Source organism: Cyprinus carpio, chromosome B3 (genome assembly GCF_018340385.1).
Source record: "Cyprinus carpio isolate SPL01 chromosome B3, ASM1834038v1, whole genome shotgun sequence".
NCBI lineage: Eukaryota > Metazoa > Chordata > Actinopteri > Cypriniformes > Cyprinidae > Cyprinus > Cyprinus carpio.
This window is the reverse complement of record NC_056599.1, coordinates 31,481,333-31,495,968: the sequence shown is the minus strand read 5'-3', so window position 1 is coordinate 31,495,968 and position 14,636 is coordinate 31,481,333. Positions and strand designations below refer to the sequence as shown.

General features: G+C 35.8%; 1 protein-coding gene across 8 annotated transcripts in view; it reads left to right on the top strand.

Moving 5' to 3' along the window:
• LOC109105486 (rho GTPase-activating protein 27-like) overlaps positions 1–8,876 on the top strand; it is a 28,326-nt gene extending 19,450 nt beyond the window's left edge. For 6 of the 8 annotated variants that reach the window (XM_042720769.1, XM_042720768.1, XM_042720771.1 and 3 more), the window contains 17 exons: positions 517–987; positions 1,152–1,364; positions 1,959–2,039; positions 2,194–2,295; positions 2,628–2,714; positions 3,114–3,176; positions 3,633–3,697; positions 4,197–4,284; positions 4,528–4,629; positions 5,033–5,131; positions 5,209–5,296; positions 5,388–5,510; positions 5,620–5,718; positions 5,803–5,880; positions 6,377–6,511; positions 7,238–7,343; positions 7,542–8,876. In XM_042720769.1, coding sequence (XP_042576703.1) covers positions 517–987; positions 1,152–1,364; positions 1,959–2,039; positions 2,194–2,295; positions 2,628–2,714; positions 3,114–3,176; positions 3,633–3,697; positions 4,197–4,284; positions 4,528–4,629; positions 5,033–5,131; positions 5,209–5,296; positions 5,388–5,510; positions 5,620–5,718; positions 5,803–5,880; positions 6,377–6,511; positions 7,238–7,343; positions 7,542–7,716 — 2,175 coding nt within the window. In that variant the 3' untranslated portion in view covers positions 7,717–8,876. Of the gene's footprint in view, positions 1–516; positions 988–1,151; positions 1,365–1,958; positions 2,040–2,193; positions 2,296–2,627; positions 2,716–3,113; positions 3,177–3,632; positions 3,698–4,196; positions 4,285–4,527; positions 4,630–5,032; positions 5,132–5,208; positions 5,297–5,387; positions 5,511–5,619; positions 5,719–5,802; positions 5,881–6,376; positions 6,512–7,237; positions 7,344–7,541 lie in introns of all 8 variants that reach the window. The other 2 variants (XM_042720772.1, XM_042720775.1) reach the window with 2 other exon arrangements.
• The last annotated feature ends 5,760 nt before the right edge of the window (positions 8,877–14,636 follow it).

The window sequence follows — 14,636 nt, the reverse complement described above, 5'->3', positions numbered from 1 at the left end:
TAATGGAAGTTCTTGCATGGGACATAGACAGATACACTCCTCACTTTGACATGATGTCATGTCAGTGCCATGCTCCGTGTGGTGTGATGTGGTCTGTACAATTGTATGTGTCCAACAATCAATACTTCCATACACAACAGAATTCCAGAAGTCCAATGAAATGTAAAGTGCAATGCTTTCAGTATTTGCTACGAAAGTACATTTGGTTGAACTAGTCAAACTAAGTCAGCACATGATTATTTAAGATCTCTATACCTTACAAAGTAGCACACAGGACCTTTTTCTGATAGAAAGGACTAGATTTGTTTTTGAAATTGATGTTCTAATTCAGTCAAACAAGTGAAATTTCATTTAATTTGATTATAATATACAGTACTTGATAAGTGCTTAAATTTACTCAGTTATATGTTTTGACCTTGATGGGCATCAGATGATGATTTTTCATCTCTAGATTAAATTGAGTCCTGTAGAAGCTGCTATTATACCCAAAACATCATCTTTCTTCTCTCTCATCAGACAGAGAATGACCCAGCCACAGCTGTGTATGCCAACATTACTGACCTGAAGAAGACCGTTCCTCGCCCTTCAAACTCTTCTTCAACTTGCTCGTCACCCAGCATCACCCTCAGTCCTGCTCCGGACTCTGCCCCTCCACCCAACTCGGCCGAATGGCAGGTCCATACTGACCACGACAGCGGTAAGGAGTACTACTACCACACTTCCACAGGACAGAGCAGTTGGTCTGATCCCCGTAGCCCACCAGCAGGAGCAGGTATGGAGTCTGTGACCGCCCCCATATCTGTGTCCACCCCGTCCTCAGCACACTCGCTGGGCTCTGACTGGGAGCAGCTTTTGGATGAGACCACTGGGAGACATTATTATTATAATCATGCTTTGAAGCAAACCTCTTGGACTGCCCCGGAGCCATCACCACCTCCGTCCTCTCCAGATGAGGCACACAGTCATGGCAAGGAGCCAAACGGGCCGGTAAAATTCTCCCTCTCTATCTGCTCTATCATGTAAAAAAAATTAAGATTAGTAAAATTATTTTAAAGAAATGTAATACTTTTATTCTGCAAGGATGCAAAAAAATTATCTAAACTGGCAGTAAAGATTTCTGTCCGTTTTTTGTTCACTTTTTGCTTCCACAGCCACCTCTTCCAGAGGAGGACTACCTAACGAATCAGCGTGAGGATTCCCATATTTCCCTTCAGCTTCCTAAGGATTTTCAGTTGCCCCAAATCAAGCGCGCCATCATCCCTAGAGCTGTTTTGGACATGCATAAAGACGTCCCTGTGGGCTGGGCTCACTCTGTAGGGGCCGATGGAAAATCTGTCTACACAAATGAACTCACACATGAACAGGTAATGAGAGTTCATCACAACACACACACATAAGGCTGGGAGTGCTCATGAATGCACTACAATGATCATACACTACATAGAATACTTAAGAGACTCTTGGTTTAGGTCCTAAAGCCAGTGGAATCCTGAATGATATTTTTTCAAAGCCATTATTAATATATGTTTTTGATTTCATTTATAAGATATCAAGGGAGATTTAGTAGATTTATAGCTATTGGTTTTGTATGTATTAGTGCCCCCTGTTGGTGACCTTATGATACCGCGACTGTGCTCATTTCAAAAAAACTAAGAACGTTGTTTATTAATCAGATCAGGTCTATACAGAATCTGCAGACATTTTCCAGTTTGTCTGTACTAATTTTAATAGACAATTATTGGGGGTGATTCGAAAAATGTTTAAAATGAAGCTGGGGTTGGTGCTCAAAATAGCCAACGTATTTAATAAATAAACATGCTAGAGGCATATAGGTCTATATCTCCACGTTGCATATGCTCAGATATATACTTTATTTTAATGTAAATAATTTCAATCTTCTTTAAAATAAGTTGCTTTATAAATAAACCAAAACTAATATTTTTATTTCCCAATCATAGTGGATCCAGTCTAAGGATGACAAAGGGAAGATGTATTACTACTTAAAAGATGGGTCTAAATGTCAGTGGACCCTTCCGGAGGTCTGTGTATGATTTTCTTTGGACATTTAAGTCTCTGTATTTCATTCTGTATTTGCGTTTTGTCAGATAATTTTTTTTTTATATTCTTTAAAAATACATATCTCACCCTGAACTCTGTATTAACTCATAAGACCTTTATTGAATCTGTGTAAAGGCTCCAGTCCCGCCTGGTCAGCCGATCAATGGAAATGGAACAGACCAAGATGCTCAACCTGTTTTGAGAAAATCCCAGTTCAGCGTATCTCAGGAAGACCTGGTGAGTTTCAGGACAGTCTTAACTTGGATCTGTTCACTCATATAATCCAAGATATACACAGTTGTTTGACTTTTTTTAAATCCTGTGACTTGTGAACGACAGCTAGACACAAACCAAAAAGTTTCTTCACAGTTTCAGCAAATTGTGTGAGGGATGCCCTCTCACTGTTCTCTCTCATGTGAGACTTTTCATTCTCAGCTATTTTCGCAGCTTACACCAGTGACCACAACAGGAAGGAAGGAACCATCTGGTACTTGATCTGACATACCACCGCACCATTTTCCACCAGCTAATATTCATTTATTTCTCTTTCTCTCGTTTTCCTCCTGCAGAAATTTTTCCCCTCACACAGGCGGATCGCCTCTGACAATGCCAGTGATGCATTCAGTTCAGGGAATTCACCAGAATCACAGCATTACGTATGTAACAAGACCTCTGTTATTTCCAGCCCTCAGTGGAGCTTCTAACTCATGTCATTTAGTTCACCAAAACTCATTCATGTGTAACTCTCTCATTCATATTGTAATGTCATTTTGCTCTCATTCATGTCAAGTTCCCTTAATTGTATGCGTTTGCATGCATGATCTAAAACTAATTATAAACCATTGTTTAAGTTCATGCCAATAAAAAAAAAGATGTTTTAAGTCTTAAGTAAATTGCCATTATCAGGGTTTTATAATGTGCTTTAGTTCTCAGTGTTTTTATGTAAAACTAAACTAGTTGCTTATCAGAAATATGCAATATAATGTCATTTGCTCTACAAAAATGAAAAGAAGTCCAAGATTTAGTGAGAACCCAAGATTTTGTTCCCTTTCTCAGATAAAAAGTCAAGGCGGCGGAGGAACCTGTCCAGTCACAGCACAGATTCACATTCTCATCATGTGCGTCCTGAGCTTGTTTATTGGGCCTGTTAAGTTGTCTGCATTGGGGTCCAAAACTAACATGTCATGCATTAGATGAAAACTAACATCACCGCTTGTTGTCCAGTGGCTGAAATATGCTTCATTTTAAAATGTGTGTCTTTCATTATGAGTGGTAGATAGTGTTGTTGTGTGGCACGCTGTTCCGTCATCGTTCAATTAACATGCTACCAACAGACCTGCACTAACACTTTTTAAAACTTTTTTAATTTTGTTGCACTCACATCACACACAGTTTTCTGAAATTTAGCTCTTGTTTGTTTGTTATTGTGAAATGGGCAAATAGTATATTCTTTAACATTCACAAACAGCTTTTTTTGTCTGTCCTTCATTTTCATGTTTTTATTATTATTATTATTTTTTTTTAATAAATTCAATCCCTCTAACAAACAACCCCTTGTCTTTTGCATTCATCAGTCATCAATGGAGAAGGCTGGGATTCTCAACAAGACCAAAGTGGCTGAGAACGGAAAAAGGCTGAGGTGGGGCCTTATCTGTGGTTAAACAGCACAGTCATAATTCAAGTATTAACAGAAAAAAAAAGCATGCAGATTAGTCATCTGTGTAGTTTTTACCGCAGGGATTCCCAAACTTTCCTGTCAACCCCCTGAGATTTATGTAGATAACTCACAACATCACTCACAACATTTGTAGGTTCTTAAACATACAGGAAAACAAATCAAATATATATTTATATTTTATTTCATTTAATGACATTACGTTTCTTTTCTTTATTTCAATTTATTTTTATTTTACTTTTCCATTTTTATGACTTAAATAACCATTAGCTTTTCAATCAACTCACAGCTGCAGTTACCTTGAAAGCCCTGGTCTGGGAAACTTACACTTTTAGCTAATGAGAGTTTATATAAAGATTCCCTTTTATATATTCCTCAGATGCTGAGAATTAGACCGATCTTTGACCTTTAAAGTGTTTTACCGTGTGTCTCTGCTCTGAAATGGCTGTTGCTGTCTTTGCAGGAAGAACTGGGCGCAGTCGTGGACTGTTCTCCATGATGGCATACTCACTTTCCACAAAGACCCGAAATTTACACCTGCTGGGATGTCTGTAAGTTTACTTAATCTCTTTACTATGTAATTCGGGATACACAATAGAGCAGTAACATATTGGTATTAGACTTTTTTTTTTTAATTTATCATATTAGTCAATATTGGATATATACTGTTTATTACCCCTAGTTGGTCTGGTACAGCGTGGATTTTGGGGAATTTTGATTTCTATCCTTTCGATTAAGTCTACTAAAGAGAACAAATGTCAAATAAACTGATTGCCTTTGGTTGACCCCTGCAGACCAAGAGCAATCAGATCGTCCCAGAGTACACAGTGGAACTGAAAGGAGCGACTTTATCATGGGCGTCTAAAGAAAAGTCAAGCAAGAAGAATGTTCTAGAGGTGAGCACTGTGACTCAGGACATTCTTTCCTGTTCAAATATACAAAGCACTGCATCCTGTGAAATGTATTACATTGCTTTCCCACAAATTAAGACTGAATTTGTTTCTATGAATTCAAATATGTTCCATTGTGAACAGTTTAGTCATTGGCAAGTGTGACCGGTGACCTTTGTTTTGGCAATAAAACACAAATGCTGCCAGAACTCTTGCACTATTAGTAATCTGTGTTGCAGTTAAGGGAGTGGTATGTTATCTTATGCACAAATATTTTAATATTTATTACCTTGACATGGATTGACAGGAGTAATTGTTGGCTTTTGCCCTCAGAGATGTTCTTGTCTTCTTATATCAGTCCATATTTTTTAATAATAAAGCCTGTGACACTGTCCATGTCGCTGAGCAGCTCAAGACACGTCACGGCTCTGAGTATCTGATACAGTATGACACAGACAGCATCATACACGACTGGCACAAGATCATTCTGGACACCATCAGACTGCTGGTGAGTGCAGGAAAACACAAAATCCTGTCACGTTTGCTCTTAAAATGATGTTCAAAATACATTGTGATCTTTTACAGCAGGACCATGGCCATCACTCGGAGGATGAAGCAGAAGATATCCCAGAAAAATCTCCATCGCCTGCAGATAAAGACAGGAAGAGTGAATGTCAGTAACTGAATCAGATGCACATCAAGCACATTGCTGTTATTACTCATTTAATTCAGCATCTTTGTATTTTGAAATATTCTTCTTACAGCAACAAGACTGAGTTCTTCTAGTAGCATAGACATTGAACAGGGCCGTGTTCGCACCAAGCTACGCAAGTTCCTTCAGCGGCGGCCCACCCTACAGTCAGTCAAAGAGAAGGGCTACATTAAAGGTTAGTATCGACTTTTGAGCTTAATTAATGTTGCTGTGATCAAGTCTCGTGGACTTTATCCTGTGTTCACAGTAAATCGTTTTGACTCAGTTTCTCTTTGTTTTTACAGAGAATGTGTTTGGCTGCCACCTAGACACCCTCTGTCATCGGGAAAACACAAACGTGCCCAAGTTTATGGAAAAATGCATCAGATCTGTTGAGAAAAGGGGTAAGCGTTCATTTTGGTGTCTGTTTACAAGTTCATGAGTGAGAAAAGTTCTCTAAAGTGTCTGATTCTGTTTGTCTGGTGCAGGTCTGAAAGTAGATGGACTCTACAGAGTGAGTGGGAACCTGGCTGTCATCCAGAAGCTGCGATATAAAGCTGATCATGGTAAACGAGCTAGACACATCATCACAATTAACTGTGTTTTCAACCCTTGAACTGTATGCATCCACCATTTAAGGAATGAGTTGATCAGTGTTTATAAAATGCTGTAAATAAACACATTTACCATGGTAAAAATCCGCCAAAACACCTTAATTACTGCAGTTACAGTTAAGGATTTCATTTGGAAAGTTAATTGATGTTTTTAAAAACTTCTCAGGAGGAGGAATTTTTTGAACTTTAGACAATTATCAGAGGTCACATTGAAAGAGCTTATGTAGTTTTTTTTCTTACAATGCTGTAAAAGGATGCTTTTAGTTATTTTTATCGTAAATAGTTAAAAACATAATAGAAATAATGTTAAATGGTTTCTGCTGTAAAATCACAAATTCATGTGGAATCTCCTTGAACAGTTAAGTTTTCAGAATTTATTTCTTTTTTAAAGCATAAACAATACTGTTTTATTGACTATATAAAAGTTTCTATTCCTTTCTTTCTGTAGAAGAGGCTCTGGATCTGGAGGATGGGCAGTGGGAAGAGATCCATGTGATCACAGGAGCTTTGAAGCTTTTCCTGCGGGAACTTCCTGAGCCTCTTTTCCCCTTCAGCTTTTTCGACAGGTTCATCGCTGCCATTCGTGAGTGTTACTGTCCTATTTTAGAGAACAATATCAAAAAATTTTTTTTATAATTAATTGCTTTTTGTTTTTAGTTCACACAAAAATTAAAATGTTGTCATTATTTTCTCACTCTTAAGCTGTTCCAAACCTGTATGAGTTTCTTTCCTCTGCTGAACACAAATATTTTGAAGAATGCTGGTAACCAAACAGTTGCTAGTAAGCCATTGATTTGCGTTTTATCATTTCCATTTCCATTTATTATTTTTTCAATGGCTACTACCAGCAACTTTGTTTACTAACATTCTTCAAATTATCTTCTTATGTGTTTAAGTAAAATAAAACAAAACAAACTTCAAAAAACTAGCACAAGGGAGATATGATTTATATTTCATACTCAATTTCACACAAACCAAACCTCAAAATACTAACCAATATATATATATATATATATATATATAAATATATATATATATATAAAGCTTTTATTTCATAAAGAGCTAGATATTAAAAGTAATATATTTTTGACATGAGAAATATTGATGTATATTTACTTTGACAGTAATTTGATTTGGTTATGGTTTTTTTCCTAAATGATGCAATGCATCATGAGCTCTGAAATGAATGATTCATGATTCCGCTTGACTGTAGGGAGTATCTACTAAAACGATACACTATGTTTAATTTCCAAGACCAAAATCTCATTCATGCATGTTTAAGGGCTCAAGAGTTGTATTTGTTTTCTAGAAATGAGTGACTACAGCCAGAAGGTGTCATATATTCGAGATCTAGTGAGAAACCTGCCTTTGCCCAACCATGACACCATGGAGGTTCTCTTCAAACATCTTCGCAAGTATGGACTTATTTTTCATTTGGTTTCAATGTAGTATGTCAGTAGTATGATGACCCTCTTTGTTTTATTTTGTTACTTCCATTTGTCTTGGGTATTAACAGTGATCAGATCATTCAAGAAAAACTGTAGAAGTACTAAATGCGTCCTCAGTCTATTTACTGAAAAGCAGTTCTGAGTATGCACCCCTCTGTCCCACAGAGTGATTGAACATGGGGAGCTGAACCGCATGTCTGTCCAAAGTATGGCCATCGTGTTCGGTCCAACGTTGCTGAGACCACAGGAGGAGTCCAACATCACCATGCACATGGTCTTCCAGAACCAGATCGTGGAGCTGATTCTCAACGAGTTCAGTGAGCTCTTCCAAACCAAATGAAATCACCCAATGGAAAGGAAGAGAAAACACCCATCAGTCCCAAATGAGCAAGGTTACTGACTGTTTTCCGTCTACTGATTGGATATTGACTCTCCCAGTCAATCAAAGCCAAAATATCACAACAAATAAGTGCATTGTGAAGCATGAGGAAACGTCTGCACCTCGAAACTGTCTTTCTCGTTCTTTAATGCAACCTGTGTTTTTGGTACTGCCGAAATCAAGAGAGCAAAAAGCCAAAGGGGTCATCTGCCGATATGAACAAACAGATCTTATAAAGAAAGAAAATGTCTAGTTTGTCAAAATGTTATGTTTGAGATGAGACAGTTGTGGAGGCTTTAATAATAAATAACTTACAACAATCACTTTAAAGGTATTATACATACAGCGCACATACTTGTACATGTTACTGAATAATATACTGTATATTATTGCTACTCACCAAAAACTGTTCCTATGGAACAACAACATTTTTCAGTTTGCCAAACAGCTTTTTCCTTTTGAGGTGTCTGTGCAAATGTTGTATGAACAAGTAAAGATACTTGACAAAGGGATGGATATTTGGTTGATTTGTAATTTTTCTCTGAACAAAGACTTAATGTGTGCTTAATCACCAGTATGGTGCACTACTGGTTAAACCTTATTGTGCAGGAGACTCAGAAAAAGGTGTTTAATTAATCAACCGTATGACTAACATTTTTTTACTGTCTTTAGTCTCTAAGATGAAATATTGTTATAAAATACTGACAGAAATATTATTCTAAAATGCTGACAGGACATTGCACAGAAGTGTGAAAATGAATATAACGAACAATGGAAGATTTTGCTGTAAAGTAAAGTGTGGATGTGCATTGCGTGTTAAGAACGAACTCTGTGGATATAAAATGTACATATTTTAAATATGTTGTTTATATAAAAAATATGGTTGAGAAGCAATTGGCAATTTCATTTTTATTACAGAGATAAATATTCTGTAAATAAAACAGATAGACCATATTTAATGTTATGCAAATATGTGCATAGTTTTTACACTGGTATTTTCAGAAATGTAGGAAATGGATATAATAAAAAAAAAAATGTTTTTAGTATTATAAGAGTGCATATATACAGCCACTATGTCAGGTAAAAAAGTGTGTACATCAGTTTAAAAAAAACAAAAAAAATAAACAACCAACTAAATACAAACCAAATCAATGAAATAAAAATAAATAAATATGGTGCCTTCATTTTCACTAATCGGTTCCTGTCTTTATTGTACCCTGAAATGTTTTTCAGCTTTCAATCAACAACAATCCTAAATCATATGACACTCTCAAAAATAAGTGATAAAGTAATAAAGTTACAATTTTATTTATTTATTTATTTATTTATTTATTACAATATACAATGCTAAAGTATAGGCTACTGGTCAAGGTCAGCGCTTAGATGATTATGTTTGTCTTTTAATGGACTAAAATGAGACTCATTAGTAAATTTAAGAAAAAATGTCTACATTAGACAGTGTGTAGGCTAACTGTTATAGAGAAATGAGAAAAAAATAAATGAGAAGTATAAGTTCAGAACTAAATTTTATTCAATATTTTAATTTCATTAAATAATTTTATTAAATAATTTTTGAATTTCAGTTTTGGTCCTCCATATTGAAAAAGCAGTGGATTAAATGAGGGCCAAGAGTTTTAATTTAATTTCTGTCAAGTCCTATTCGTCATAGTTCCACAGCGACACCTCCTGGTTGTTCGCATCGAGGCATCTGACGTGTCCGCGTGTGGATGATTCGATTGGCGCAGCGTGTAACGCACACAACACGAGACAAACACGGAGGGAAAGACTGAGGACGCGTTCCCAACAGCACCAAAACCTCACAGCTCCTTAAAAGACAGCAGGAACCGGAGCACTGGAAGAGGCACTCAAACAACTGCGAAGCCGTGATTTGATCACGGGCCTGACCATCGGAGACTTTGTGCTGGGTCTAGGCAACTAATTCTATCCTTCATAGTTTCATAACAAGACAGTGCAGCCTCAACCGGTTTATTTTATTTAAGTGATAAACTACTTTTTGCACATTTAGTTAAAAAAATGCAGTGAAAAATGCAATCAATGCAGGTACTGTTCATGCTTTCCGATTCCCAGTTACTACAGTTAAACTGTTCACCTGGTGTTAACCACTGATTTAATTTTACACATTTACAGGACTGTCTTGAAAACTCTAAAGGCTAACGTTATTGCCTTTAATTTTATTGTTTTATGATTTTAAGGTAAAGCCATAATAACCTTTTCGTAAGAGTAACGTTACCAAAGGACAATGATGATTATGATGTGATTCAGTTAATGTTAAATAATGATTACCGTAGTCATGTACCATGATATTTGTATGATATATTAAAGATTACCATGGGACAAAAAGGCATGGTATGAGCATAGTTAAATAAATGGTAGCACCATGACTTTTGTGTGTCTATAAAATGTTATTAGCACATTTTCAGGTGAATAGAGACCTAATATGTTTGTTCAGTCTCTACCAAAATGGTATGATTAAAGTTTTATGAAAGAATACCTATCCACCAACTATTAATAACTACAAATCAATCAAGCCAGGTATTAACTAAGTTATTATATCTCTGACGTGATGGCCTTAACCCCTGTATCAATCAGCTACACCATTCTCTCAGTCAGGCAGAAGAGACTCATGGATGAGATGGATGATGATGAGGCAAAGATCTTCATCATTAGAGGCCCTCGGACGGGGGTCAACTCTTAGACCCTCCTCTGCTCCTCTGTCTCTGTCTCAGTAGCTTTACTTTCTAAAGTTGGCAGGGCAGTTAACATGTGTCTTGATGTTTGAGACTGCAGATCTCTTGATACATTATCAATGAGCATATTTTCCGGTAGACACATTACATGGCACAAAGCAAAATGCCCTCATGAACTTGTTAACTTGTGTTTTTCACTAACGATTGATTTCATAATATTTATTTATTTTAATCATTCCTTGTCTGCCTTTTCTTATGTAGTTGCTGTAACTTAAAAATAAAACAAAAATGGATATTGAATGTGATAGGTTTCATATACTGGCTATTGTTTCCAACGTGACTCATCTAGTTATATTTCAGAACTGTTATTATAACTGCTTCATAATATTCTATTGTATTCCACTAGATGGCAGTATATGTCGCATTAGTAGGAGCTGATAGGCGCTAGTTTATTAATACTGTATACAGGCGTACAGCAGCTTGATAAGCTTATGAACACATTGATTGTGTTCACACATTGACAAAATTGATTAGTTATATAGAATGCTTGATTTCTAGAGGTACTGAGAAATCTGGAGAATATCATAACAAATGTCATTGATTAATCATGTCATAATGAAAAATTGTACATACTATATTTAAGAATCCTAAGGTCTGCAAAACCTTACCCCATAGAGCTACGTTAAATTTAACTTTTGCAGCCTTCTCCACTCTGATAATATTCTTAATATTCTCGGTTGCATACCTTTAAGATCAATTGTAGCATAATTTTGATTAAATTGATTTTGAATTCTTCTTCCATTTCTTTAAAGAAAATCAAAAATCTGGGAGTGAATGGGGGCCAATCTAGAATTGTTGTTTTACTAGTAAAAAAACATTATAAAAAGAAGTAAAAAATAAATTAACACACAAAAAATACCTATATATATTTTTTTTTTTTTTGACATTTCTGAATACAACTGTTACCTAAGAAAAGGAGGTGTGAGCAACAGTTGTACTCAGAAATTTAGTTTTTTAAGGTTTCCTAGGAAATATTTAGAATTTCTATCAAATGTTACACTGAAAGATTTTATCTAGTTCTTTTCATTTTGTAAGAAGTTTAATTATATATGTATTATTTTATTTATTTGAGTAAAATTATTTATGCTAGCATGGCGATAAATAAAGTAATTAATAAATAATTCTAAAATAATTTAATTATTATGAAATACATTTATTGATTTATTTATTTATTTTCAAGAATCTACCTGATTCTGAACATATGCCCTTCACACAGACCCAGCACAGAGATAAATAGGGAGTGCAGAAAGCTGATGGGGGCCATCATCATTTCGTGAGAATAACATCACCTCTCTCACACCACCCGCTTCTGTTGCATGATTATTTATATATATGTCATATGTTCTTAATATGAAATATGATTCGCCAAAAGTTTGACAAGGGGAGGGGTGATTAGAACGAAGTGGAGGCAGGAGGCCCAGCTGCTCACAGAGCAGCAATATGTTCATACTGATAAGCGTACATACACACACACACACACACACAGTTTGTGTCACGTGAGACTGTTCAGAGCCACAGACACAGCCCTGCTGAGATATCTACTCCATACAAGCTCATCTGTAGTTCCATTCTGGCCCACATTCATATCTTCTTTATCATTTTTAGACACATGATTTTTTTAGAATGGTTGCAAGACATTCGGTCATTCAGCTTAAGAAAGTTTCCAACAAAGCTGTTAGCTGTTTTGTTTTATTATCAATGATATAGAATAAGTTTTATTAATATTTTGGCTATTTACTTTTAATTTTTATGTTTTCCATTTTAATTTTGAAATGTAGTTACAGTAATTTTATTGTTATTTGTTTTTGTTGTATTTTTAAATTTTTTTCTGATTTCAGTTTTAGTCATTTAAGTTTTAAACTAGCTGAAATAAAAAAGGTAAAATGTTTTAAATTTTATAACAGTTAACATTTAAGTAACTTTTTTATTTTTAATGGTTTTAGTTTTAGTTTAATTTTAGTTTTAGTTAAAGAAATAGATCACCCAAATATGAGCATTTGCAGAAAATGTACTGTTTCTTCATGAGAGTAGATTTGGGAAATTTTAGCATTACATTATTTGCCTGCCAATGGATGCTTTGCAGTGAATGGGTGCCGTCAGAATGATCACAAGAATCCACAAGTAATCCACACGACTCCAGTCCATCAGTTGACATCTTGTGACATTAAAAGCTGCATGTTTGTAATAAATCTACCATAAAGACACTTTTAACTTCTGGACAAAATATGAGACCTCTATCCATAAAATTCGTTTTTCTAGTGAAAAAGTCATCTTGTCTGAATCATGAAAGAAATATGCACAGATCAGGTTGGCCTACTATTTATAAGCGCAAGTAATCCAAAACAATTTAAAACAAATATGTCTGTGCCCATAGGGGATGGACTTTTCCACCGGAGGAATCATTATGGATTAGTATTTTGGCCAGAAGTGATGGTTTAAGTTAAAATGCCTTAATTATCAATTTGTTTCATACAAACAGCTTTTCACTTCACAAGATAACTTGTGGATGATTGTGATGTTTTTATCCACGGTTTTTATTCTGACGGCACCCATTCACTGTAATGCAAGTGATGTAATGCTAAATTTTCCGTAAATCTATTTGGATGAAGAAACAAACTCATCTACATCTTGGATAGCCTGAAAGTGAGTGCATTGTCAGCTAATTTTAAATTTTAATTAACTCTATAGCCTTTTGTGTGCTTGTTCTGATATTTCTTTAGATCACATTTAAGTGCATCGTTCAGTTTGCAGGCTAGGGATAATTCACTCAAAAGGGATAAATCTATAATTTATTCACCCTTATGTTGTCATACTGTCAAAGTCTATGGGGTCCAGTGTTTGGATATAGGCTGATTGTGAAAAAAGTATGACAGAATTTATCCCCGTTCTGTTGCCCCAGAGTGTTCAGCGCTCCTATGATCACTGTTGTCTAAAATGAACACAAACACTGTTGTCAAGTCGCCTGCTGCTGTGGATGAAACCTCCCTGGTGGCCCACTGGTACATGGCGATTTAAAGTTAATCCTTAGAGTATTTAAGCCATTAGAAACACAAACAGTTGGAAACAGATGACCTATGCTTGAGTGGCTAGATCCTCGCTGACCCTCACGCTTCTCTGCGATCACAATCAGTCCATGTCCTTTAATTGGGCATCAGCTCATTGCTAGGAAACTAAGCCATCATAACAAAGACACTGACAGCGAGAGAAACGGAGGCTGCTCAAAATAGCCACCATGAACCTATAGAGATAAATGACTTGGTGCGGAAAAGTTTCAGTGATTGTCGTAAGACAAAGCAAAGAAGAAACCAAGCAGTTTATTTGGACTGCTATGCGAAATATGCATGCTGTATGTGAACGGAATAATATTAATAGTCACATGAAGCCATTACGAACATTTGTCATGTGTCATGTAGTATTGTCATAATACAACATGTTTATGTCTTAGCTAGAGTGATGTGTATGGAAGTGCGGCACACGTCTGAGCTTATATCAACATGCTGTGCAGAGGATTTAATTACATCTGATGTCTGTTTATGCAACTCTGATACTGCTCATCAGCTGATCAGTTATTATTAGTTTCTGTTATGTACTAGCTACTTACTGTAACATGATCGTGGGGTCACGACCACACTGAGGGGGACATGTTCTACCCAATATTCAGATTAGCGGATGACAGATCACATACCAATTCTTAAAATTATTTTAGTCCACTTCATCCTAAATATACAGTTTTATTCTTGAATGTGCTTCAGGCTAATGGAATGCAGCAGGATTGAATCATTCTGAGTGCACAATGACAGTTTTAAGCTTGAATAATTACATGAATGTCATTAAGGATTCTGACTAATCAATCTCATGGGAACTGCAGAGAAATAATTCCATCTGTTCAGTTTATTCACTTTTAAATGGGGAGGTTTGATACTTTGGATTTGAATTAAGCAGCCGTTTCTTGAATTCACTGCTTCATGATTTCAAAGATCTGGGGTTCCCTGCACTGAGTTTAACTTATTGACTCTGTAATGATGTTGCAACAGACAAACCCAAAGTAATGTGGCAAGAAGTTTCAACATTTATTCCTTAAAACTGAAGTCTTTTATAGAATTTTTATTTCTG